At 41.4% G+C, this 23,749-nt stretch overlaps 1 protein-coding gene across 4 annotated transcripts in view; it reads left to right on the plus strand.

The window, feature by feature from the left end:
- The window catches only part of OXR1 (oxidation resistance 1), a 509,161-nt gene that overhangs the window by 240,520 nt on the left and 244,892 nt on the right, over nucleotides 1–23,749 (plus strand). For all 4 annotated transcript variants that reach the window (XM_034763479.1, XM_034763478.1, XM_034763477.1 and 1 more), the window contains one exon: nucleotides 8,101–8,300. In XM_034763479.1, the coding sequence (XP_034619370.1) occupies nucleotides 8,101–8,300 (200 nt within the window). The remainder of the gene's footprint in view (nucleotides 1–8,100; nucleotides 8,301–23,749) is intronic.

Below are 23,749 nucleotides of genomic sequence, written 5' to 3' on the forward strand. Positions count from 1 at the left end.
AGAATGCATCCGAAGAAGTGGGCTGTAGTCCACGAAAGCTTATGCTCTAATAAATTTGTTAGTCTCTTAGGTGCCACAAGTACTCCTGTTCTTCTTTTTGTAACCCCATGGTATAAACAGCAAGAAACTGGGGTTTTCCATTGCTATCAAATGCCTTGAGCAGTGGTAGGTAGGTAGGATGTTTATCTTCAAGGTTATTTGCCTGAGGTGATAGAATTCAAATGTAATCAAAAGTGTTTTATTTTAATTAAAATTAAATACTGCGTTCAAAACAGCCTTATCTGTGCAGTTGACTCTGGAGCCCACCCTATGATTATGTCTGTATGTTTATCATGGTCATGGCTTTTCTGACATAGATAGGGAGGTGCTTAGAACCTTGCAGGATTAAACTCTAATACTTATTGGTCAGCATTGGGGATGCTTTTGGTGGAAACATATTTTTTTGGCTGCAATGACAGAACGGTATTGTGAAGAAGTCACCTGGCATTTTTCCTTCTCAAAAGGGACGGCAAATGTCATCATATCACTATAAAATATAGGCAAGCAAAGCTGTGCTAGTAATTTACTTCTAAGCATATCACATTCATAACAACGATCAACATGTGCTGCACTGTGCAGCAAGCCATTCCACTAACTAGTTTTACATTGCAAATTACAGCTCTCTTAATTGAACTGTCTCACAGATAGGTTTGTAGCCTGTTGAAACCACAGTGGGAGTCTGATTCAAACTGGCAGAACATAATTGCTCAAAATTGGAATGTGGCCACGTCACAAATTCCTGATATAAGTTTTCTTCCAAAAACATGCCATAGACCCTTTAATAATTAATGGTAGAAAAGATATTGGGACATTTCTTTAGTCTCTTCTGAAATATGGCATGTCCAGTAGCATAGCAGCACCTAAAACTATTCTGGGGCATTGGTTCAGTACTGATTGAGTCCTGGTTCAGCAACGTACTGAATTCTGTGCTTAACTTTAAGCATGTGATTAGTCTCATTAACCCATTAAAGTTAGGCAGGTGGTTAAGTACCTTGCTGTATGAGGGCTGCCATCAGCAGAGTGCTGCCTATTCAATTGCCACCAGTTTCCATCAGCACTCTGGGTTTTCCTTGGTGGCCTCTCATCCAAGGACTGATCACAGTACATGTCCCTGCCAGGTTGGTTTGGCTTTGTGTGTGTGTGGTGGGGGGGAGCACATAGTGTTTTTCATGGATATGTCTCACAAGCATTGGATTAGTCAGGATCAAGTTGTTCTGGAGGTTTTCTTCATGCTTTGCATACTGCCATCAGAGGAGTAAATGTCCCCGCTAACGGGGGATGGACAAAGACCCTCCTAGCAGCACTACCTGACCACAGCAATACCCATGAATTGCTCTCTGCGTCTCCACAGGGCTTCCTGAACAACAGCATGCCGGGAGTGAGCAGAGGAGAGGTAAGGTTGGCATCAGTCTTCCTGTCCTGTCCCAGTGAGGTGGCACTCACATTTTAACAATTGGAGCAGCCGGGTCAGGACAGGAAGTGGAGGGCAGTCAGTCATGCTTCCTGGCCCTGTGGAGAAACTCACACCCAGCTACTCATCTGGGCCATTTGTCCTTGGATTAGACCCCCTCATTCCTTTTTAAGGCCCTATTTGAATCACAGGATGATCTTCCAGTAATTGCGGCTGAGTTGCAGACAATACATGGAAAATTACAGAAAAGTAATAATGGACCTTTATGAATAACAGTAATTTGGAAAAACCAGAGTAGACCTATTTGTTTAAGAAAAGTTTTTGTTGAAACGATATAAACCCTCAAGTATTATCATCTGCCTGCTAATATTTTTGATAACCAGACATTTTGCTGCAACTATATTACATTTTTTTTTTTAAAAAAAGTGCCTGGTACAATATAAAATTCAGAAGACTAGAAGTCATAACACATCTGCTGAAGAAATCAAGTGCAGTCACTTTAGCCTTTTACATTTTACAGGCATTGAATGTTAGTGCAGTGTACCTTGCTACAGTGGTCTCCTTCGTGCCCTGTCTTTGCTTTGTGAAGACTTGTCCATACTGAGATACTGCATACTCAGCATGCACAGAATTAGGCAAGATTGATAGTGATTGCTTTGCTGTATCTGCTAACTCTGGAAATTGCTGTAGAACTGCAGGTGAATCCCCAAACTCTCCAAGATTATTTAATAGCCATTCATTTGCAAAAAAATGTGTATGGGGCAAGCTATGTGTGCATGTTGTGAATGAAGTAGGGCCTTATTATATATTTATTAGGGTTACACTACCAAAATGGGTGTGATGTGCATTACAGATGGTCCTGTCCTGTAGAACTTACTGACAATTAATAACAATCATGATTATTATTATTTATTATTATTATAATTACTAAACCCATCTCCCTGCTTAAACCATATCCTTGCATTGACATTAGGAGCACCTTCATCCATTGCAACCAGTGAATAGAGTAAACATTCCTGGAAGTAGATACTATCGAGTTAAGAGGAATGCTGCTAAGCATCACATCACAGGGCACTGACACTTTTAATTGGCAAAACAAAACTTCCTTGGGTTCAGCATTATTAACATCTGTGACTGGGGTCCCAGTGGGGCCAGCTGAAGTAATTCAATTAGGGTGAACTTCAAAGAATGGTGCAGACAAACCCCAAAGCTGGTGGATAATTCAATACTTAAATTTACCAAGCCAGCATAAAACAGCTTCTTTATTACCTCACTGGTTGCCCAAAAACCAATAACACCGTTCCCTTAAAGACCCAGCCTCAGGCCTCCATCCAGGTACCCAAGTAATATATGATGAAGATTTCTGAAAATCTTATTTCATCATATAAAAGAAAAGGTGTCCGATCCTTTGGGATTGGTAGAACATTACCTCCCAGGTTAATGAATATTCCAGAATCTTACCCAAATACACGCATATAGCCAATTCTTATTAACCACACTGAAATTTATTAAAAAGAAAAGAGAGAGAGTATGAGTTAAAAGATCAATATACATACAGACATGAGATTAATTATTGAGGTTCAGATACATAGCTTTGTAGTTGCAAAGAGTTCTTTCAGAAGTAGTTCATAGGCTATAGTCCAATGTCCAGTATCATATCAGGGAAGACCAGTCAGCACTGGGATCCCAATCTGGTGGCTTAAGCTTCCCCGATGAAGCATTAAGCAGATCTGAGATGAACAGGATCAGGACCCAAGGATCTTTTATACAATTTCATGTCCTCTTTGACAACTTGGAGTTCCTCGGGGAATAAAAGATAATTTGGATGATAAGGCAATTTGCTTGTTCGTTCACCATTTACAAATTATTTTCTATACATTTCAGTGAGAGATGAATACAGAGATATCCCGTGTTTACAATTCATTTAAATTCTAGAATTCTTTTGATCTCTGAATTAGCAGAATACAGCATGGACAGGGACCGTTGATTACATTGTTCACTACTACCCATATATATGTAAATACACAAAACCAAACATTATCTCCCCACATGTCTTTAAGAGTTGAATGTGAGTCATTTATTTTGCAGGATGTTTAACCCTTTCTGGCCATGGGTCACAACGTCCTTCTGTCTCAAAGTAATTTTATAATGCAGTATCACAAATCCCTTTTATTTCTAGAATAAAATCAGGTATATATATTTTACAAACATTTCATTCAACATTTGACTTTTGAAAAATTTCTTTCACTCCTGACAATTCCAGTGCAGTGCGCTTCATTAAAACATGAACATTTCTCAGCCAGCAGTGACTGCAGTATCATAGCAGCCCTATTTTAAGTTTATAGGTATATGGTGGGTTCCTGAAATGTTGGATGCTGACTGTATAATACCATCTTCAATATGATTCTGTTTTTTGTAAATTTCTCTCCTGCACAATTGGGTGGGCTGGATTACTTTTTTACATTGCTGTTGTAACAATCTGTAGAGCATCTGAATGCAGCAGCTGAAATTTTCAAAGCCATCTGAGTGATGTACACTCAACTCCTACTGAAAATTAATAGGAATCAGTTGTTGTAATCCCCTACGTGGCTTTTGACGATCGGGATTGTCTACGTAGGAAAGTTTTACCCGTTGTATTGTAGGGCAAAAGCCTAATGGGAAGAAATTGTCTCAAGTAAATTGTACTCCATTTTGCTTATATTGCTTTATACTCCATTTTGCTAGCTTTGAATTAGTAAGAAGAAATTGTTCTGAGTTTATTCTTTGCTGATTGTGTTAGTGATTGTTCTTAGACGGATAGAAGTTTTATGGCTTTAATTATTGCCTTATTTACTGTTTGATATGTGAATGAAGAATGTATGATAATTAACTGAGAAAAGGCAGCTGGGGCGGATTGTCAAGAAGGGAGTGGAGGAGTTGAGAGGCACCAACTTTATTATCAGAATCACCCGGATGGCAGATTGACGACCCTAAAGCAAAGGCATACACCCCAAGGACAAGATAAAGAGTGGAGCTAGAGGGATGAGACAAGAAACAGCTGCGGATACTCTCAGTAACAACCCAAATAATGCTGATTGGGAGCAACCTTGACTACCTCGTGATTAACAGCTCCAGTGTGACACAACAAGGTCCAGAGATTTGTATGGGAACGTATTATTATAAAAGAAGGGTGTATTTCCATGGGACTTTGGGTTCGTTCTGCATCTGTGGCGCTTCGAACGCGTTCGACAGAAGCCCAGCTCCGCTCTCTCATGTGCAGTTTCAGCTGGCCACTGGAACGGACTGAGCAACACTAAGGACTGGTGACTATAAGATCCAGCTGCAGAACCTTTTGGTGTGCATGTATGTGTATGAATGGAAGCATATGCTGATTTTAATGCTTAAATTGTACTCTCAATAAACATGGCATATTGCCTTATCCCCTTTAAAAAGAGTCTGTGTGCTTCTTATAAGCATAACAATATCAGTATAGTTATACTGGTATAAATTCCTGTGTGGACTCTCTTAGCCATGTATAAGAATGGCTTTTTTAGATTTAGCTTAAACCCCTTCCCAAGTGGCATAGCTAAAACTGAACAAAGGTACTTTTATATATAAGAGTGTACACATGCTGACTTATACTGGTATAACTATTTCTATTAAATTCACACCTTGGCTTGTACCAATATAACTTTCCTGGTAGTCAAGCCCCCAGCCAGTGTGTTTATATTCTGCACTGTGTGCTCTAATGGCTGAATAATTTTATTGCAACTCGTGTTTAGATAATGTAATCACGGAAGGGCATGCTGAGGGTGGCAGCCATATCACGAAGCTCAATGTGTACATGAGACACTGGAAAGACAACATTTGTAAATGCATTTTCTCTCTGTCTGTTTCTGTTCATGGTTCACTAGTCAATACACTATTGTATCTTAATAAAAGTTTTTAGTTAATTTAATGTATTAGGGGAAGAAATCGCTACTCGTTTTGTCTGGGACCTGAAACTACTATAAACAAAATAATAATTGTGATGTAATACCTGATGTGATAATGTATGTAAAGTAGGAAAAATATGAAACTACAGTCACTATGGACTGAGAAGGATGGTCTGTGACTAAGGCATTTGTTGGGACTCAGAAGATCTGGAGTCAATTTATGGCTCTGCCATACATTAGAAGCAAGAGGATGACCAAGGAAAGGGTAGGCTCATTACTCAATGAGGAGGGAAAGACAATGACAAAAAATGGAGCTAGGCCAAAATTTTAAATGTTTCAGTTTTCACCAAAAATGTAGCAGTAATTGCACAGCTACCATAGTGGACATTGGTGTAAATGGGGTAGGATCTGAGGCAAAAATAGAAAAGTTGGCAGGGCCTGATGGAATACATCCTAGAGTACTTAAGGAGTTGGCTGAAGAGATCTCTGAGTCATTAGCAATTTCTCTCTCAGAGCTCCTGATGGACAGGAGAGATCCCTGAGAACTGAAAAAGGGCAAATATAGTGCTTATCAATAAAAAGGGGAATAAAAACAACCCAGGGAATTATAAACCAGTCAGATTAACTTCGGTACCCAGAAAGATGATGGAGCAAATAATCAAAAATCAATTTGTATGCACCGAGAAGAAAATAAGGTGATAAGTAACAGTCAATGTGGATTTGTCAAGACAAAATCATATCAAACCAACACAATATCCTTCTTTGACAGGGTAACAAGCCTTGTGGATGAGGGTTAGTAGTAGATGTGATATATCTTGACGTTTGTAAGGCTTTTGATATTGTCTCACATGACCTACTCATAAATTAGAGAAATATAGCATAGACAAACTTACTATCTGGTGTATGCACAACTGGTTGGAAAAATGTACTCAGAGAGTAGTTATTAATGGTTCACAATCAAGCTGGAGGGGCATATTGAGTGCAGTCCTGCAGAGAGCTGTCTGAGTTATTTTCTTAAATGATTTGGATAATGGCATAGAGAGTACACTTATAAAGTTTGCCGACGATCGAAAGCTGGGAGGAGTTGCAAGCGTTCTGGAGGACATGACTAGAATTCAAAATTAACTTTACATGGAGAAATGGTTTGAAATATATAGGATGAAATTCAATAAGAACAAATGTAAAGTACTACATTCAGGAAGGAATAATCAGTTGCACAAATTCAGTATGGGAAATGACTGCTTAGGAGGGAGTACTTCAGAAAAGGATCTGGGGTTATTGTGGATCACAAACTAAATAAGAGTCAACAATGTAATACTGTTGTGAAAAAAGCTAAGGTCATTCTGGGATACATTAGCAGGAGTGTTGTACGCAAGACACAAGAAGAATTCTTCCACTGTACTCAGCATTGATAAGGCGTCTTCTTAGTATTGTGTCCAGGTCTGGGCACCACACTTCGAGAAAGATGTGCACAAATTGGAGAAAGTCCAGAGGAGAGCAACAAAAGTTATAAAAGATCTAGAAAACATGAGCTACAAGGAAAGATTGAAAAAATTAGATTTGTTTAGTCTAGAGAAGAGAAGACTGAGGGAGGACATGATAACAGTCTTCAAGTATGTAAAAGGTTGTTATAAAGAGGAAGGTGATAAAATGTTCTCCTTAACCACTGAGGACAGGACAAGAAGTAATGGGTTTAAACTGCAGCAAGGGAGATTTAGGTTAGAGATTAGTAGGGATCCTAGTTTTCTGTGATAGAAAAACCAAAATTCTCTAATAAAAAAAAAACAAAAAACATAAAAATCTGTGTTTTTCTGGGATTAAAATGGAACGCTGAACTTTAGTTTACCAAGCCACAATACACAATGGAACCTCATTTATCCAGTCTAATTGGGACCGGACCAGATTGCATAATCTAAAATTTGAATAATCCAGAGAATGGGCAAATAGCTTCAGCCCCAGGTGGTGGGGCTCAGGCTTCAGTTGAAGCTGGAGCAGTGCAGCTCTGGACTGACAGCCTGAGCGCCGCTGCCCGGAGCTCGGGTATCAGCCCCAGTTCAGTTAATACGGAGAGCCAGATAATGGGGGCTTGGATAAACAGGGTTCTACTGTATACGTTTTTATTTTTTCACAAAATGTAAAAACTAAAGATATTCTCTAAAGATGCAAATTCTGTGCTTTTCTGCATTTTTCTGTGGGAAATGGATTTCTAGGATCCCCGGAGATTAGGAAAAACTTCCTAACTGTTAGGGTAGTTAAGCACTGGAACAAATTACCTAGGAAGGTTGTGGAAACTGTCATTGGAAGTTTTTAAGAACAGGTTAGACAAACACCTGTTGGGGTGATCTAGATAAACACTTAATTCTGCCTCAGTGCAGGGAACTGGACTAGATGACCTATTGAGATCCCTCTCAGTCCTACATTTCTGAGATTTCCTGTGCCACCGTGGGCAAATTACTTAATTTCTCTGTGCCTCAGTTCCCCCAGTTCTGACAATAATACTTCTTTCCTCCCATCTCTTATCTGACTGGTGTGTTTAGATCATTCTTGCCCCAATGGGTTTACAATCTCACTACTTATTTACCACAAAGACAGTCTGATCACAGTTGGGGTTGCTCGGCACTACTGTAATATAAATATGTTGTTGATTTATTGCATCACTTTTCTTTGTAAAGTAAAAGCAGTTCAATATTGTAGCTATAAAACAAGGATTAATAGCACGTTTTCTTTTGCCTCTAGGTTAAAGAAAAAGTCCCAGTCTATAGATGTTACTGCACAAGGATACAACCCTCTGGCAGCAGAAGCACAAGAGGCCCCACAAGCCAGTAAATTGATACCTGTCACTAACACAGCTGCTTCTGAAGAGGAGCAGAACAACACCACAAATACACAAAGGCGCAATCCACGGAGGAGTGAGCTGAAGAGATACTACACCATTGGTGAGCTTAAAGCCATCATTCAGTTCCAATGTTTTAACTAGTATGTGGAAGGCATCCCCACATTGGTGGCCAGTCAATCAGGTGTTCTTTAGCTGGATGGAACAGAGTTTCTGACTTCCTTATTGCTCACTGGGGGCTATAGTCTTATCTGTTGCTAACATTAAAGAGTGTTCTTTTGCAGAGAAATTCAGTGTTGTTAATGTGACTTTTCAAGTGACAGAAGCATTCCACTTGCTTTTATTATTATTATTATTATTATTATTTTGGTTTCACTAGGCCTAAGTCTCAAGTTTTAAAAATAATGTCAAACAGGAGATGCCATAATTATAGCTCACAGGCAGTATAAACTACCAAGGGTAAATTTGACTTTTGACTTTTTAAAAAATGTATCTAGTGTATCTAGCATTCTTTCCTTCAGCGTTTATTTCTGTTTTTACTTTTTCAAAACCTCACTCTTCAGCTCAGTACCCGCACTCCATTCTTTCAGGTTACGCCGTTCAACTTCAGCATCACCTCAGATTGCAACACTTATCTCCTAAGGACTTGTAGTGGTCTGAAGTACTTTAGGTGAAATCTAAGTAAAGTGTTGTGTATGGGGTCAGGATGTGAGACTGGCATAGGTGTTCTCATATCTTCACCTTTCTGAGGAGGTGGAAGTCATGGAAGGGAGTCTGTTCTTCCAGAACTATGTGGATCCCAGGTGGAATTCCCAATCGGCTGTCTGTCCAGTTCCAAAAAGAGCATGAACTAGATATAGGCTGTTTTCCTGCTCGGCTCCCTCAGCTGCCCTGCCTCCACTCCTTGGACAAATTCACCCCACACTTCTCCTCAAAAAAGAGAAATTCATTCTTGTGTAGTAGGCTGTGGGGATTTCACCCAACTTGCAGAGCCTTGACTGCATGGAGTTCACACAGAGACTTCTGTGGACTGGAGAGTAGGGAGTAAGCCATGGAACTGCTGTGTTTCCGCTACAGTAATCTCCAACTCAGTTCCTTGATGATGAGCCTTCCTCTTACTGCTTAAGGGAAGTGAAGATTGAGCACAAAATTAGGCATGGGTGGAGTCTGGGAGGTGGGGGCATTGCCCCCCGAACTGCAAACCTCAGGCAGGCAGCCTGAGTGTGCAATGTAATGAGTTCTGCAGAGAAAACAGGAGATGTACTGCTCCCAGCTTGCACCCCCGAGACAGGGAGTCAGAATTTTGTTTATAAATGGAGTGATTAGTAGGTGATTAAGATAAGAAAGGACGGTCAGGATGTTTACTAAAGTTAAATAATCTGTTCCAAGTTTGGTGAACTGCAAAAAGTAAGTACAAGTCTGTCTCATCTTACGCTGGGGTTCCGTTCTGCGGTTAGTGCGTAAAGCGAAAACCTCGTATAGCCAAAACCCCATTGAGTTCAATGGCGGGTGAAATCGCCCGCACTACAGGTATAGTATTAAAACTGTTGTTTTTCTCTTTTTTTTTTTGTTTTTGTTTTTGCCGACCACGTAAAGTTGAAATCGTGCATGTTAAATGTGCATAAGATGCAACAGACCTGTAGTCTAAATGATGGAAAGTAATTGTAGATTTTTCCACAATTGTTGTATTCAAGAGGTACTAACAAAGTTACTAATATCTTTCTTTGAGAATAACTGATTTTTTAGATAAAAGAAATACAGTAGATCTAATCTACCTGGATGTCAGTAAGGCATTTGATAGTTTCACATGAGGAATTATTAGTTAAATTGGAGAAGGTGGGGATTAATAAGAGACCTGAAAGATGGATAAGGAATTGATTAAAGGGGAGACTATAACAGGTCATACTGAAAGGTGAACTGTCAGGTTAGAGGGAAGTTACTAGTGGAGTTCCTTAGGGATCCGCCTTGGGACCAGTCTTATTTAACATTTTTATTACTGACCGTGGCAAAAAGTGGGAGTGTGGTAATAAAATTTGCAGATGACACAAAGTTGGGAGCTATTGCCTATATGGAGGAGGAATGGAATACCATACAAGAAGATCTGGATGACCTTGAAAACTGGAGTAATATAAATGGGATGATATTTAATAGTGCAAAGTGCAAGGTCATGAACTTAGGAACTAACAACAAGAATTTTTTTCTATAAGCTGAGGACTTATCAGTTGGGAGTGGCAGAAGAGGAGAAAGACTTGGGTGTATTGGTTGATCACAGGATGACTATGAACTGTCAATGAGATGCGGCAGTGTGGCTAATGCAGTCCTGGGGTGCATCAGGTGAGGAATTTCCAGTAGAGGTGGGGAAGTGTTGTTACCATTATACAAAGCATTGGTGATCCCTCATCTGGAATCCTGTGTGCAATTCTGGTCTCCCATGTTTAAAAAAGAGTCATTCAAACTGGAACAGGTACAGAGAAGGGCTCCTAGGATGATCTGAGGAATAGAAAACCTACCTTATGAAAGGAGACTCAAAGAGCTTGGCTTGTTTAAACTAACCAAGAGAAGGTTGAGGGGAGATATGATTGTTCCCTATAAATATATCAGAAGGATAAATACCAGGGAGGGAGAGGAGTTATTTAAGTTAAGGACCAAAATGGACCCCAGAACAAATGGATATAAACTGGCATCAACAAGTTTAGGCTTGAAATTAGGCAAAGATTTCTAACCATCAGAGGAGTGAAGTTCTGGAGCAGCCTCCCAAGGGGTGCAGTGAGGGCAAAGTTTATGGAGGGGATGGTATGACAGGACTGCCTACACTGGTGTGTGGCCCATCGGCAACTGTCTGTAGCAAAAGTCCCCAATGGCTGGAGAAGAGATACTAGATGGGGAGGGCTCTGAGTTACTATAGAGAATTCTTTCCCAGGTGTCTGGCTGGTGGGTTTTTCCCACATGCTCAGGGTCTAAATTACCATATTTGTGGTCAGGAAGGAATTTCCCCCCGGGTCAGATTAACAGAGATTTTAGGCTAGGGGTTCGCCTTCCTCTGCAGCATAGGGCACAGGTCATTTGCATGTTTAAAGTAGTGTAAATGGTGAATTCTCTCTAACTTGAAGTCTTTAAATTATGATTTGAGGACTTTGGTAACTCAGCCAGAGGTTAGGAGTCTATTACAGGAGTGGGTGGGTGAGGTTCTGTGGTCTGCAATGTGTAGGCTGACCAGATAGCCAGTGTAAAAAATTGGGACAGGGGGTGGGAGGTAATAGGTGCCTATATAAGAAAAAGCCCTCAAGATCGGGACTGTCCCAATAAAATGGGGACATCTGGTCACCCTAGCAATGTGTGGGAGTTCAGACTAGATGATCAGGTGGTCGCATCTGACTTTAGTAAGAGTATCTGAGTAAGAATATACATTACAGTTTAAACCTAACCACAGAGACTTGCGGCAAGATGTCAGAACATGTTAGTGTTAGAGCTGAGTGGGTCTAATATTTATTTAATTTTCTTTCTTGATATTGGAATCATATACAGTGTTCCTGTCAAATAATTTCTAAGTTATTATCTGCAAAAATACCCTAGAGTTTTCAGTTGCCCTAAGTAGCCCCTGGAGTCAAGATTAAAGTCAGGCCCCCCAACCCCCAACAAAAATCTGAAATGGCACCCCTGTCAGGGCAGGAACGGAATTTGCCCCCCACCACACATGGCTCTTTTGACCTGACTGGAGTCCTCCCCCCAGATATAGAAGTCAAACTACGCCTATGAAATTAGGCCCCTGTGATACAAAGACTTATGCATGTGCTTAACTTTATTCACTGTGAGTAGTGCTGTTAAAGTCAGTGGTCATGATGTATAAAGCTCAGCATGTGCATAAATCTTTACAGGATTGGCACTTTACTGTTTCCTTGGTTTATAATCTAGTTACACTTGATTAAAATGGATGGATCTTTCTCACCCTGTAATGTGCATGTTATATTGATTAACGTTCGTGGGAATTACTTGTTCATTCAGAGAAGAAGAACTAACATAGAAGGGAGGTTATGGACTCTCTGCTAGACACTTCTGAAAAGAGCAGGTATATTTAAAACAAAGAACAAGGTCTGTAGTTTAATTTGGAACATGCTGCTTGTGCAGTAATCATAAATTAAACTTTGTTATATTTAAAAAAAAAAGAAACAGCAACGGCAGTTATCTATATATTTTAGAAAATAAAATGTAGCATTTTATGGACTAAATTTACAAAAGTGATTAGTGATTTTTGGATGTCTTCATTTTTATTTGCCCAATTTGGGGATAACTTAAAGGGGCCTTTCAGAAAGTGCTGAGCACCCGCCACCTGAAAATCAGAACCCTTTTTAAAGTGTTTCAAGTTACCTCCCCCTCCACCAAAAATGAGACAGAGTCATTTGTCACATTTGAAAATATAGGCCAGTTCAGTATTGTTTTGGTCAGTATTTCCAAATCTTGGATCAAGTACTGCTTCAATCCCCTGAAGATAAATGAAATGTGCAATTTGAACACCAGCTGAGAATCCTCGATTAACCTCCGTATGGAGGAATATGCCTCAGGGACTCGGCACTGAAAAGGAAACTTCCTGAGGTGTGCACAGTAGCAGAAATTAGGTTCCAGTTTCTGGACAGAGTAATCAAAAGAAGCAAAGATAATTTAGTTTTCAGGGCTGGAAGTCTGTTTGGCATTTCGGGGCTCAATTGTTAATCAAACAAAGTTATATTTTAAAATGACAAGGTGATAATCATATAGCAGTGTTTTGTAATATAGTCATCCATATTTTTCAGAAATACAGCAGTACAGACAGAGGCTTACATAGATAAAATCAAGAAAAACATTGAATCCATATCTTTGTTTCAGAGGTCTACTGTAGATTGATACATTTGAGAGAGAAGCATGGTCTTGGGCTTCTATTCAACTAGCTGTTCCGTGAGGGTGGATTTCTGTGTCCACACACAGCTCACCCATGTGAAGTAGGTTGCAAAGTCAGGGCCTAAAATTGTAAGGCCAGACTCTCAGTTGGTGTGAATCAGTGTAGGTCCACTGAAGTCTAAACAGTTAAGACAGTTTACATAAGCTGATGATATTTCTCAACAGCCCTTTTGGGAAGGGACTGTCTGCCTGTGTTTGGAGACAGCTACTGGCGCACTGTAGGTACTACGAGAAACCAAATTATGGTAATCATGGTATAGCCTGTTACATTTATAGTTAAAGTAGAACTGAGTTTTGTACCTTTTGTACTTATTTATGGCTCATTACCTCAATCAATAAGCCACTAACCTTCCTTTGTCCTAGTACTGAGGTGGTGTTAACTGCCCATTTTACCTTCTATGGTCTGTTGCAACATGTTAACTCCTTATATTAAACAATCTCTTCTGCCTTGTGTTTAGCTGTGACACTCGGAGTATCTTTCCCAAACCTGAATAAGAGTTCTGCATAAGTTCGAAACCTTGTCTCTGTCACCAACAGAAGTTGGTCCAATGAAAGACCTTGCCTCATCCACCTTGTCTCTCTTTTGCTCTTGAAGCAATCACTTTGTTATGTATGAAGAATACAATATATCCCCCAACCTCTAAAATTACAGTATTTACTGGTTGAATACAGAATGAATTTTCTGAGAATTCACAAGTAAATCAGTTCATTTAGAGTTAAAAGTAACTTTAAAATGTGTCCTTTAAGAAATTTAGCACAGTGTATCAGATCATATTTTTGTGCCAAATGATCTTTATAGTGGATGAATGCAGACTCTTCAAACTTCCCATACAGTAAAACTTACCATGAGGGAGAAAATGAAAAATCAGATATGTCTTTAAAAATCTGTTTAATTTGGGACTAAAAACACTATTCTGTACTAATCATAATTTATGGTTATTTCATAGAATCACTATAGGGCGAAGTTAAGATAGTTTGGGTATCTTATTTGCATATTTCCAATACATAAGTTTGTTTGGATTTCTTTTAATCTTAACTCTGCTTTTATGATGTTTCTTTTAGGGTTCCTTACAACATCCCTGCAATGTAGTTTACCCTAAATTACTGTTATGTATTCTTAACCTTAGCTGCATCTTAATGTAGACTTTTTTTTGGGGGGAGGGGAATTATTAGTAATGATCAAGTGGTCTGAGCACAGGACTGTGTGAGGATCTAATCCCAGTGCCATAATCCTAAATGTCATGCATATGTATGGTGTTATATAAATCATAATCCTGACTCTGGCACACCTTCTGAACTCTTGGGCAAGGCACTGAACCTCTCTTTTTCAGTCCGAAGAATGTAATTTTGTGAGAATTAATGTTTGTAAAGTGCTAGGAACATAAAATGTTCTATAGGGCTGCATCTTGGGACCTCTAATCCACCTGCCCATGACATGTTGGATAAAACCTGTCTGCACTTAGCTATTGTTGGTGGAGTTGCACTGGTGTTGAATTACAGGACCTAATTTTCCTAGTGTAGACAAGGACTGCAAGATTAAGTAGTGTTATCTTTCGGTCTATGTTTCATTTGGTTGGTCAATGATATTTATCTTTTAAAAAGTACATCAGTGCTTTGCAGTTCTACTGGTTTCCTAGAGAATTTTAAGCTTTCCTTGTCCTCTGTATGTGAAGTTTCTGTTGTTGGATAAAGTCAATTACAGCACAGTGCATTCTTGTCATCTATCAATACATTTTTCTTTCTAACATGAAGATATTGATTGTCGTTTACACCTACAGTCATCAATGGATTTGTTTAACCAAACTCATGAGACGTATTTTAAAGTTAACTATTTGAAATTTGGTGCTGAGGAATAAAGACCTAAGAGTATTTTTGCAAGTTCTGTGGTCATGATATTGCTGCAATGGGAATAATTTCTGAGAGTCAGTGACTTTTCTTTAGCATTTAAAAGAAAAAGAAAATTAACAATAAGGGAGCTGTGGCTTAGAAAGATCATGTTTCAAAAAGAGGGAGGCATAAAGAAGACAGTATAAACAATTTGGTTTACTTAAAACTGGGAAACGCATAACTGCATGATCATTTACACTTATTAAGCCTGTAGGCAGCGTCATGCAGCTGCATCATAGCTCTTTCTACCTAGTAAGCTAGTAGGTCCCAGGAGGATATATCACTTATAATGTGACATTCTGCCATAAATCTGTCCAGATATTCTAGAAAATAGAGAATTGAGTGATAACCATAAGTTTCCTTCAGAACATCTAAACGCTTAACAGTCCCTAATGTAAAATAAAACATACGCAGGCCTAGTTTTTGTAGCCCGTTTCGTGTATTTTAGTGCTTGCTTTGATGTTTTTGCAAGCTGTGTTTGAGAGCTGTTGAAAGGAGGAGGGAAGAGTAACTAATTCTCATGGTGATCTGAAAGAAAAACTTAACAGTCTGGAAACCAGAGAAAGTAGGGAGAAATAACATCCTATGCTCTGCTGGTGACCACAAAATTATGCAAACAAAAGCCTCTAATGTGTGCAAAGACAACAGCTTCGTAAGTGTTAAACTTCCCATAGATGAAATGATCTTCTGAATCTCTGAAATATTCTACAAGTATTACTTTTTTCAACTCACCAGGGATATCTAATGTAGGCAAAAATAGAAAGACTTCGCCGTACGCCAGCAGAAATATGTAGAAGGTAAAGCTTTAAAAATTACTGCCCTTGGCCCTTATGTACTTTGTGTCTCTCTCTGTGTGTGAGAGAGATACATTACAGTACTCAATTTGGGAAGGAACAATCAGTTGCACACATACAAAATGGAAAATGACTGCATAGGAAGGAGTACTGCAAAAAGGGATCTGGGGATCATAGCTAAATATGAGTCAACAGTGTAACACTTTGCAAAAAAAAGACTGTCTAGCAGAGCTTCCTCTCAGTAGTAATAACAGAAATGTAAGTAGTTTTTTGCCAAGGCTGGAGTGAGTGAGTGACATGGTACCGCCTGACTGGCCAGCAGGGAATGAGATGTCAACACTTGTTACGGCAAAAAATGTCACTAATTTGCAGTAGGTCTCCCATCCATTAGTGAGGTTCTACTGGGTGGGAGTGAATGAGGTTCTCTTATACTTTAACAATTCTCTTCAGAATTGGGGTAAATGTATTATTTCATCCAGGCAGACACACAGCCATGGAAATCTGAAAGAACATCGTACTGAATTTGTAGTACCGGTACATATGGAGGTACTGAATAATGTATTGAAACAAGGTTACATGATGACACTACAGGTAATCTAAAGTAGCACAGTGCATTTGGAGCAGCTTAAAGGGCAACTTTTATTATGGAGAAGCTACCACCTCTCCATAGTTAAGGTCAGGGCCGGCTCCAGGGACCAGCTCACTAAGCATGTGCTTGGGGCGGCACCTGGAGGGGGGCAGCACAGCGCGGTGTTCCGGCCCGAGAGCGGGGCCGCGACTGGGCTCGCTGCCCTCCCCGCGGCGCTCCGGCCGCCAGGGAGAGCGGAGCCGCAGCGGGCTCGCCGCCCTTCCCCGGCGCTCTGGCCGCCAGGGAGAGCGGAGCCCCGGCCGGGCTCTCTGCCCTCCTCCCGGCACTCCGGCTAGTCGGGGAAAGCGGGGCCCTGGCCGGGCTTGCTGCCCTCCCCCCCGGCGCTCGTCCGCCAGCGGAGCCGTGGTGGGCTCGCCCCCCCCCCCCCCCCCGGCCCCCCCGCCGGGCGGGGGGGGCGGGCCTGCGGTCGGGCTCGGCCCCCCCCCCGGCCCCGCTGCCCGCGGGGGGTTGGGGGGGGGGACGGCGGGAGGCTTTTTTGCCTTGGGAGGCAAAAAAGCCAGAGCCGGCCCTGGTTAAGGTTGCAGCTAGCTTCCATTTTAAAACCCCATTTTTGTCTGCCTCTCCATAACTTTGAGTTGGAATTTTAGTTTGGCCTGGAGAGTCTCAGGTCCTCTGAAAGAAACAGAATTTTTCTGCAAAGTTAGAGGAAAATACTTCAAACTGTTTTTGAGTTACAGGTAAGGCTATGTTTGTGTCATGGAAGTCACAGAATCTGACTTGTCCATGTGACTTCCAGAGACCTTCTTGACATTCTCTGCTTCAGCCCCAGGGACTGTGGGACTTGAGCTGGCAGCCAGGGGGGGCCTGGCAGAGTTCCAGCGACAGCAGCAACAGGGGGACCCCTTGCAAGGTTCCAGTGAGAGGTGACAGAATCCTGAGGGGGCCCTTCTCGAGGTTCCAGGGATGGGCGACAGCCTCGTGGTGGTGGTGAGAAAGAGGGCGAGTGACTGGGGGTGTCCCGTTTTCTCTTTGGGAAATATGGTCACCCTGCAGCTCCCAGCCACCATGGGTGGAGGCCACCCCCGTGCAGTTTCCAGCTGCCCTGGGCAGAGGGGGAACCCCACAGCTCCCAGTCACCACGGTGGTGGGGGAAACCATGGAGACGCAGCAGCAAAAGTCACAGACAGTTCATGGCTTCTGTTAATTTTTATTTAGTGCCCATGACCTGTCCGTGACTTTTACTAAAAATAACCATGGAAAAATCTTAGCCTTAGTTATAGGTCATCACAAACAATTACCCTAATTTGAATTTTTTACTTTTGTCTAACCTTCCTTGGTTTCCTCCTAGCTCAAAAATTGCATGATAATACCATTCCAAACTTTCCATATAGTTAATTGTCTCTAAAAACGTACATGCTATCCATATTTGAAGAAACTAGGCAGTAACTAAGAAAAGTCAGAAGGTATATGGCCTCCAGGCTTGAAGAATTATTGAGGGAAATATAAGAGCCTGCGTTTCACAGACTTGGATCTACTTATAAAAATAGAGAAGAGAAGGCTTTCCAAAGCAGGGAAGTCCAAGAAAGGATTTCTTCACTGGCTAGTGGATTCAAGGACTGGTGCAAATCTGAAAGAAAAAAAGAGAGCTATAAATCATATATATTTTTATTGTAACTTGTTGATCATTTTAAACAAAATCTTAAGTAATCCTAAACACTTTCTTCCATCTCAAATACATGCCCATTACTGTAGCTTTCTGTAACTCTGCAAGAGCTAACTAAAATTACTTTAAAAGAAATGAAAAAGAAGCAAGGTAAATCCACATACAGCCAAGGTATTCCATTTCAGCAGGGCTGGCTCCAGCTTTTCTGCCGCCCCAAGCGGCAAAAAAAAAAAAAAAATCGGCGGCAATTCGGTGGTGGGTCCTTCACTCCCTCTCCTCCTGTTTGGTGGCAGCTCAAAGAGGAAGAGAGGGAATGAGGGACCCGCCGCCGAATTCCCGCCAAAGACCTGGACATGCTGCCCTGATACTGGACGAATTGCCGCCCCTTTGAATTGGCTTCCTTGGCTGGTGCCTGGAGCCGGCCCTGCATTTCAGAAAAAAAGAGTTAACGGTGTTTTACCAGATAATCACTCTGTTCTGGAAAACCCTTCATATAAATCAGCAAAGGATTAGAACAGGGATCGGCAACCTGTGGCATGCGTGCCAAAGGTGGCATGCGAGCCGATTTTTACTGGCACATTGCTGCCAGCTGGGGTCCTGGCCACTGGCCCCACTCAGCCCGCTGCCGGCCTGGGTGAACGGAACCCCCAGCCGGCAGCAGGCTGAGCGGGGCCGGCAGCCAGGACCCTGGCTGGCAGAAGCCGGCAGATGGAACCCCAGACCGGCGGTGGGCTGAGCCGCTCAGCCGCTCAGCCGCTCAGCCGCCACTGGTCTGGGGTTCTGTCTGCCGGCCCTGCTCAGCCCATGGATGGTTTGGAGTTCTGGCCGCTGGCTCCTTGCCAGCCGGGGTCTTGGTCGTCGGCCCCGCTCAGCCCGCTGCTGGCCTGAGTGAACGGAACCCCTGGCTTGGACTAAGGGGCAATTTAGTTGTGGTGAAGATGTTCTAGCTTGGCCTACAGCCGGAGCTCTGGGACCCTCCCAACTCACAGGGTCCAAGAGCTCAGGCTCCAGCCTGAGCCCAAATGTGTACACTGCAATTAAACAGCCTTTTAGCCAGAGCCCAAGACAGCTGGAACGGGCCAGCCATGGGTGTCTAATTGCAGTATAGACACTCTCAAATTCCAGTGTTGTGTTGTTTTTACAGGTGGCTATAAAGTAACTAAAAACTAGCATGTTTAATTTAATTAGGTCAGCAACAGACTCACACAGAAATTTTACCTTGTTTTGACCTTGTTTGCACAGTGTTCTCTGCCAGAAGCAATCAGTGCCTGAGATGGAGCAACACGGGCTAATTATTACCATGATAAATGGATTAAGAAATTGCATTAAAATAGTATCTGAATGTTCTCTGATTCTCTCAGCCAGATTTACTTCTTTCTGGGGTTTTTTTTAATTGCAGTATGTTAATCTTAAACCAATGGTTAAATGTCAATATTTTTCTGATGATTAACAGTTTACTCAAACAAGTTCATGCTGGATGAATCAGAGTAAGAATTAAAGTGGACTTTGTTATATATTTTAGGTCCCAAATTTAAAGTGATTGCTCTGGGAGTTGTTCTGTATTCTAACTAAAAAGATCACTTTGATGCTAACTTTTTTTAAAAAGGGAAACAAAGTGATCACTGCTTATATAGAACATAAGGCCAAATCCTTCAGTTTTCTAATGCAGGCCAAACTCCTGAAAGCCACTGCATAAGGATGACTACAGGACTGCAGACATGTTTAGGTTGTGTTCTGCAGCCACAAAGCCAACAGAGGGAGCACAGTTAACTTACTGTTATGAAACACCATCCAGTTCCGTAGGCAATGTACAGGGAAAACATAATTGTTTGCCAAAGGAGGTACAAAAATGTTAGATTTTAATTCTCAGGTGGGATTTTCAGAAGTGTTCAAGCACTTGTCTAACTCTGCCCCGGTTCAATAATGTTCAGCATTGGCCTGACTCTGACCCTTCCATTCCTTAAGGGAGTGTGACAGACGACAGAAAGTAACACTAACAGTACCATCAAAATGCAAAGTATTTGGTAACATCTCTTGTTAGTATTATTTTAATAAAAAAACACTTATGTAAAGAGACACTAACATCTTGTGAAAAACTTTTAAAAACATACATTTTAAAAGTTTCTCGGTGTCTCATGTAACCATTTGGTTTGTGTTATTCTTGGCTCATTTTTTTTATTAACAAACACAGAATCTATGTCATAGTACAATATCAATTATTAACTGGTTACTTCAGCTGTCACATTACAATGCTTCCCATGGGAATTAATTGTGATATGGGCTCATGACTACAAGTGAGGAATAAGCAGTAGGAATATATGAATACCTAAGGATCAAAGAACCTTTTTTAAAATAAGGACAATAATCATGTATATAGAATTGTTCCTCCTTGTAGAGTTTTATCAATATCAGAGCTAACATTTTCAAACCTGGGTGCCTAAATATAGGTACTGAAATCCATATTTAGACACATACAGAACTTTTATGTTTGTACATAAATTTGAATCATCTTCAATAATCATCTTGCCTGTTAAAAATATCAACAGCCTGCTTTATGAACTGTAACGTACAATGCCTACCACTTATATTGGGACTTTTCATCTGCAGATCTCAATGTGCAAAAGAGGGGATCACAAGTCCCATTTTAAAAATGGCGAAACTGAGGCATAGGGAGGCCAAGGTACAATTGTTAAAAATGGGTGCCTAAGATTAGGCACTTATATCCATAAGTAGGCATCTACATCAAAGTAGCCTAATTTTAAGAGCTACCAAGGATACAAGGTTACCAGTGAATTCTGTCTGAGTTGTGGGTACTCAGCGCCTATGAAAATCAGACCTCTTTTACATAGGTATTGAAACTTTCATAAAAGTAGCTTGATTTTCAGAGTCCCTGAAGTGCCCATTGACTTTATAGCTACCTGCAGTACTACATTTACTGAGGTATTTTCAGAATTTCCCATTATAACTGTAGGATTAGAAATGGTAACGGTAAATGCAGCAGTGCAGTAAATATTAATGTATTTCTAATGAGACTAACTGTTCCTGTTTCCCTGTTCAAGTTACAATGTCTCAATAAGGTGAAATGTAGAAAACATTAAGTTCTGCATTCGACAGACATATCTAAGACACATGGAACTCAAAAAGCCTCTCAGATTTTGCTGACAGAGGGGATGACAGGGGGGCGATGTAGGGGGAGAGGAATAGGTTCTGGGGTAAGATTGAGTACACTACAAATTACTTCAGTATAATTTACATCACATAGGGGTGTGAATAATCCACACCCTTGCACAATGTAAGTTATACCGCCTAAGCACTGGTGTGGACAGTGCTATGTCAGCAGGAGAGCTTCTCAACATAGCTGCCACCTCTCATGGAGGCAGGAGCTATTAAGCTGATGAGAGAGCTCTCTCCTGTTGGATTAGAGTATCTTCACCAGAAGTGAATTGTAGTGTAGACATAGGCTGAATCTTGGCGAGAAGAAACAACTGTCTCATTAAGGGCCCGTGGTCAGGAGCCTTGTAGTGAAGGGTAGGCGAGGCTACCCTCTCTCCCAATCAGCTAATCAGCCCTTTCCCCCAGTCAAAACAAAACCTCAGGGGAAGAGCAGCACATAAGGCTCCTTGTACTCTCTCATGCCTTGGCTACACTTGCAGCTGTACAGCGCTGTGAGGTAAACCTGTCTTTGTACAGCTGAGTAGGGAAAAGCGCTGCAGTCTGTCCACACTGACAGCTGACGGTGCAGTGACGTGGCCACGCTTGCAACATTTGCAGCTGTGTTGGGAGCGGTGCATTATGGGCAGCTGTCCCAGCATTCGTTTGGCTGCAATGTGCTTTTCAAAACGGGGATGGGGTGGAGAGAGTGCTTTTTGGAGCGTGCCAGCACTCTCTTTTACAAGTTCCGAACTCCCGGCCCCCTGCTCATTCATTCACTCACTCAAAGCAAACAGCAAACTGTTTGCTTTTTCTCTGTGGTATGAGCTTTGAAACCGGCACTTCTGCATTCTTGCAGCCGGTCACAACAATGGAGAGGATTGGCCATTTGACAAGGTGATCAGTACAGCGCTGCAGGTTGATTCCTGGTACACTCTCACAGGGGAGAGTCGTAGCCACTCCACTGTATCTCTTATGCTTCTCGGGGAGGTGGAGTACCTGCAGCGGTGTACCCAGGGAGATACAGCGCTGTAAGTGCCCTGCCAGTGTGGACGGGGAGTGAGTTACAGCGCTGGGGGAGGCTTTACAGCGCTGTAACTCGCAAGTGTAGCCAAGGCCCCAGTCTAAGATTGACTACTCTGCCAGTAAACCTTCAACCCCCTGGAAGGGAAAGGGGTGACCTGGATTCTCTTCCCCTGGCTGTGGGAGAGAAGTAAGAAATCACCCCACCTAGCAGGAGCACTGGGAGGACGGACTTTTGTTATCGAAGTCTAACGTAATTTTTGGTTTGGAAAGACCTTGACAGTCAGGCCAGGTGGAGCTTGTGTCAGGGAATGCAAAGAACCCACCCACCTCCAGTCACCCTGTCAGGAAAAAACATTGGCGAAACAAAAACCATAGACCATATATTTTGAGATACAGAGCGTATTTGCTCTTTTTGCTTCCAGTTTTTATCAACTAACCCCAGTAAAGTAAAATTAGGATTAACAAACCCTTTTACACAGCGTCTGTTTCCTTAGATCTACATTCTAAGCAGCTCACCTTTTCCACCTGAGACGGGATGTGATGGAATAGAAAGACTACTGTGATTCTCTCTTTAGAATTCATCATTATCTATGGGAGATTTATTACAAGCTTCAACTTTTACTTTGCCAAAGGGCAAATCCACCTTCCAGTAGCCATGCAGTTCCCATTGAAGACAGTGGTATTTGCACATGCATAGCTGAGAGCAGAATTTGAAAATATTAAAGCCCTTTTGGTTATTTGATACTGTGGAAGAGAAGAAAGGCGGGAGGTACTGGCTCTTCTCTTCAGGCTATAGCCACTGGAATCTCTTTGATTCATGCTCTGTGCTGGCACCTTTCAATAGAGGAGGCAATGCCATCATTCCTGTCTACGTTTGGGGGACAAAAATCCATTTAAAATAATGGTTTTATTTATTGACAAAAATCCAGCAGCTAGGCAACTTGTTCTATAAGTATTGAAGGAAAAGTTATTTAAGAATTTTGATTGGCTTATTTTTCTTGTTATGATCAGAGCAGGATTTAAGAGTCCCCTTTATTATGTCATTTTCCCCAGTTAGTCTCCTGCATCCCAGTTATAGTTTTCAGAATTTCTCATTTTCCTCTACATTATAGCTCCACTTTTGCTGCCTCATGTTGCTGCCCAGGAGATCTCTGTCTCTATAGGTTCTTATATGGCCCCATCATGTTATTTGAGTGTTTCTGCATGGTACGTTAGTTCCTTGACCATATTCCCTTCAGAAGCAATAAATACTACTCCTTAACCAAGTTGCAAGTGTTGCAATTAAGTGACACAAGATACTCCCACTTCTTCAAGGTCAAGGAGTACTATCATCTGACTTCTCCCAGCCTTGACTTAAGGTGTGAAGACTGTGAACTGAAATACATGGCAGAACAGAACACTATTCCTAGGCCACAACATTGATCTGTTATCTCATTGTTAAGAAATTTTTAATGCTTTTAGACTGGAATAAAAGGCTCAAACTAAAAGTATATACCAAATTAAAAACAAAA

The sequence above is a fragment of the Trachemys scripta genome, chromosome 2 (genome assembly GCF_013100865.1).
Source record: "Trachemys scripta elegans isolate TJP31775 chromosome 2, CAS_Tse_1.0, whole genome shotgun sequence".
Lineage (NCBI taxonomy): Eukaryota > Metazoa > Chordata > Testudines > Emydidae > Trachemys > Trachemys scripta.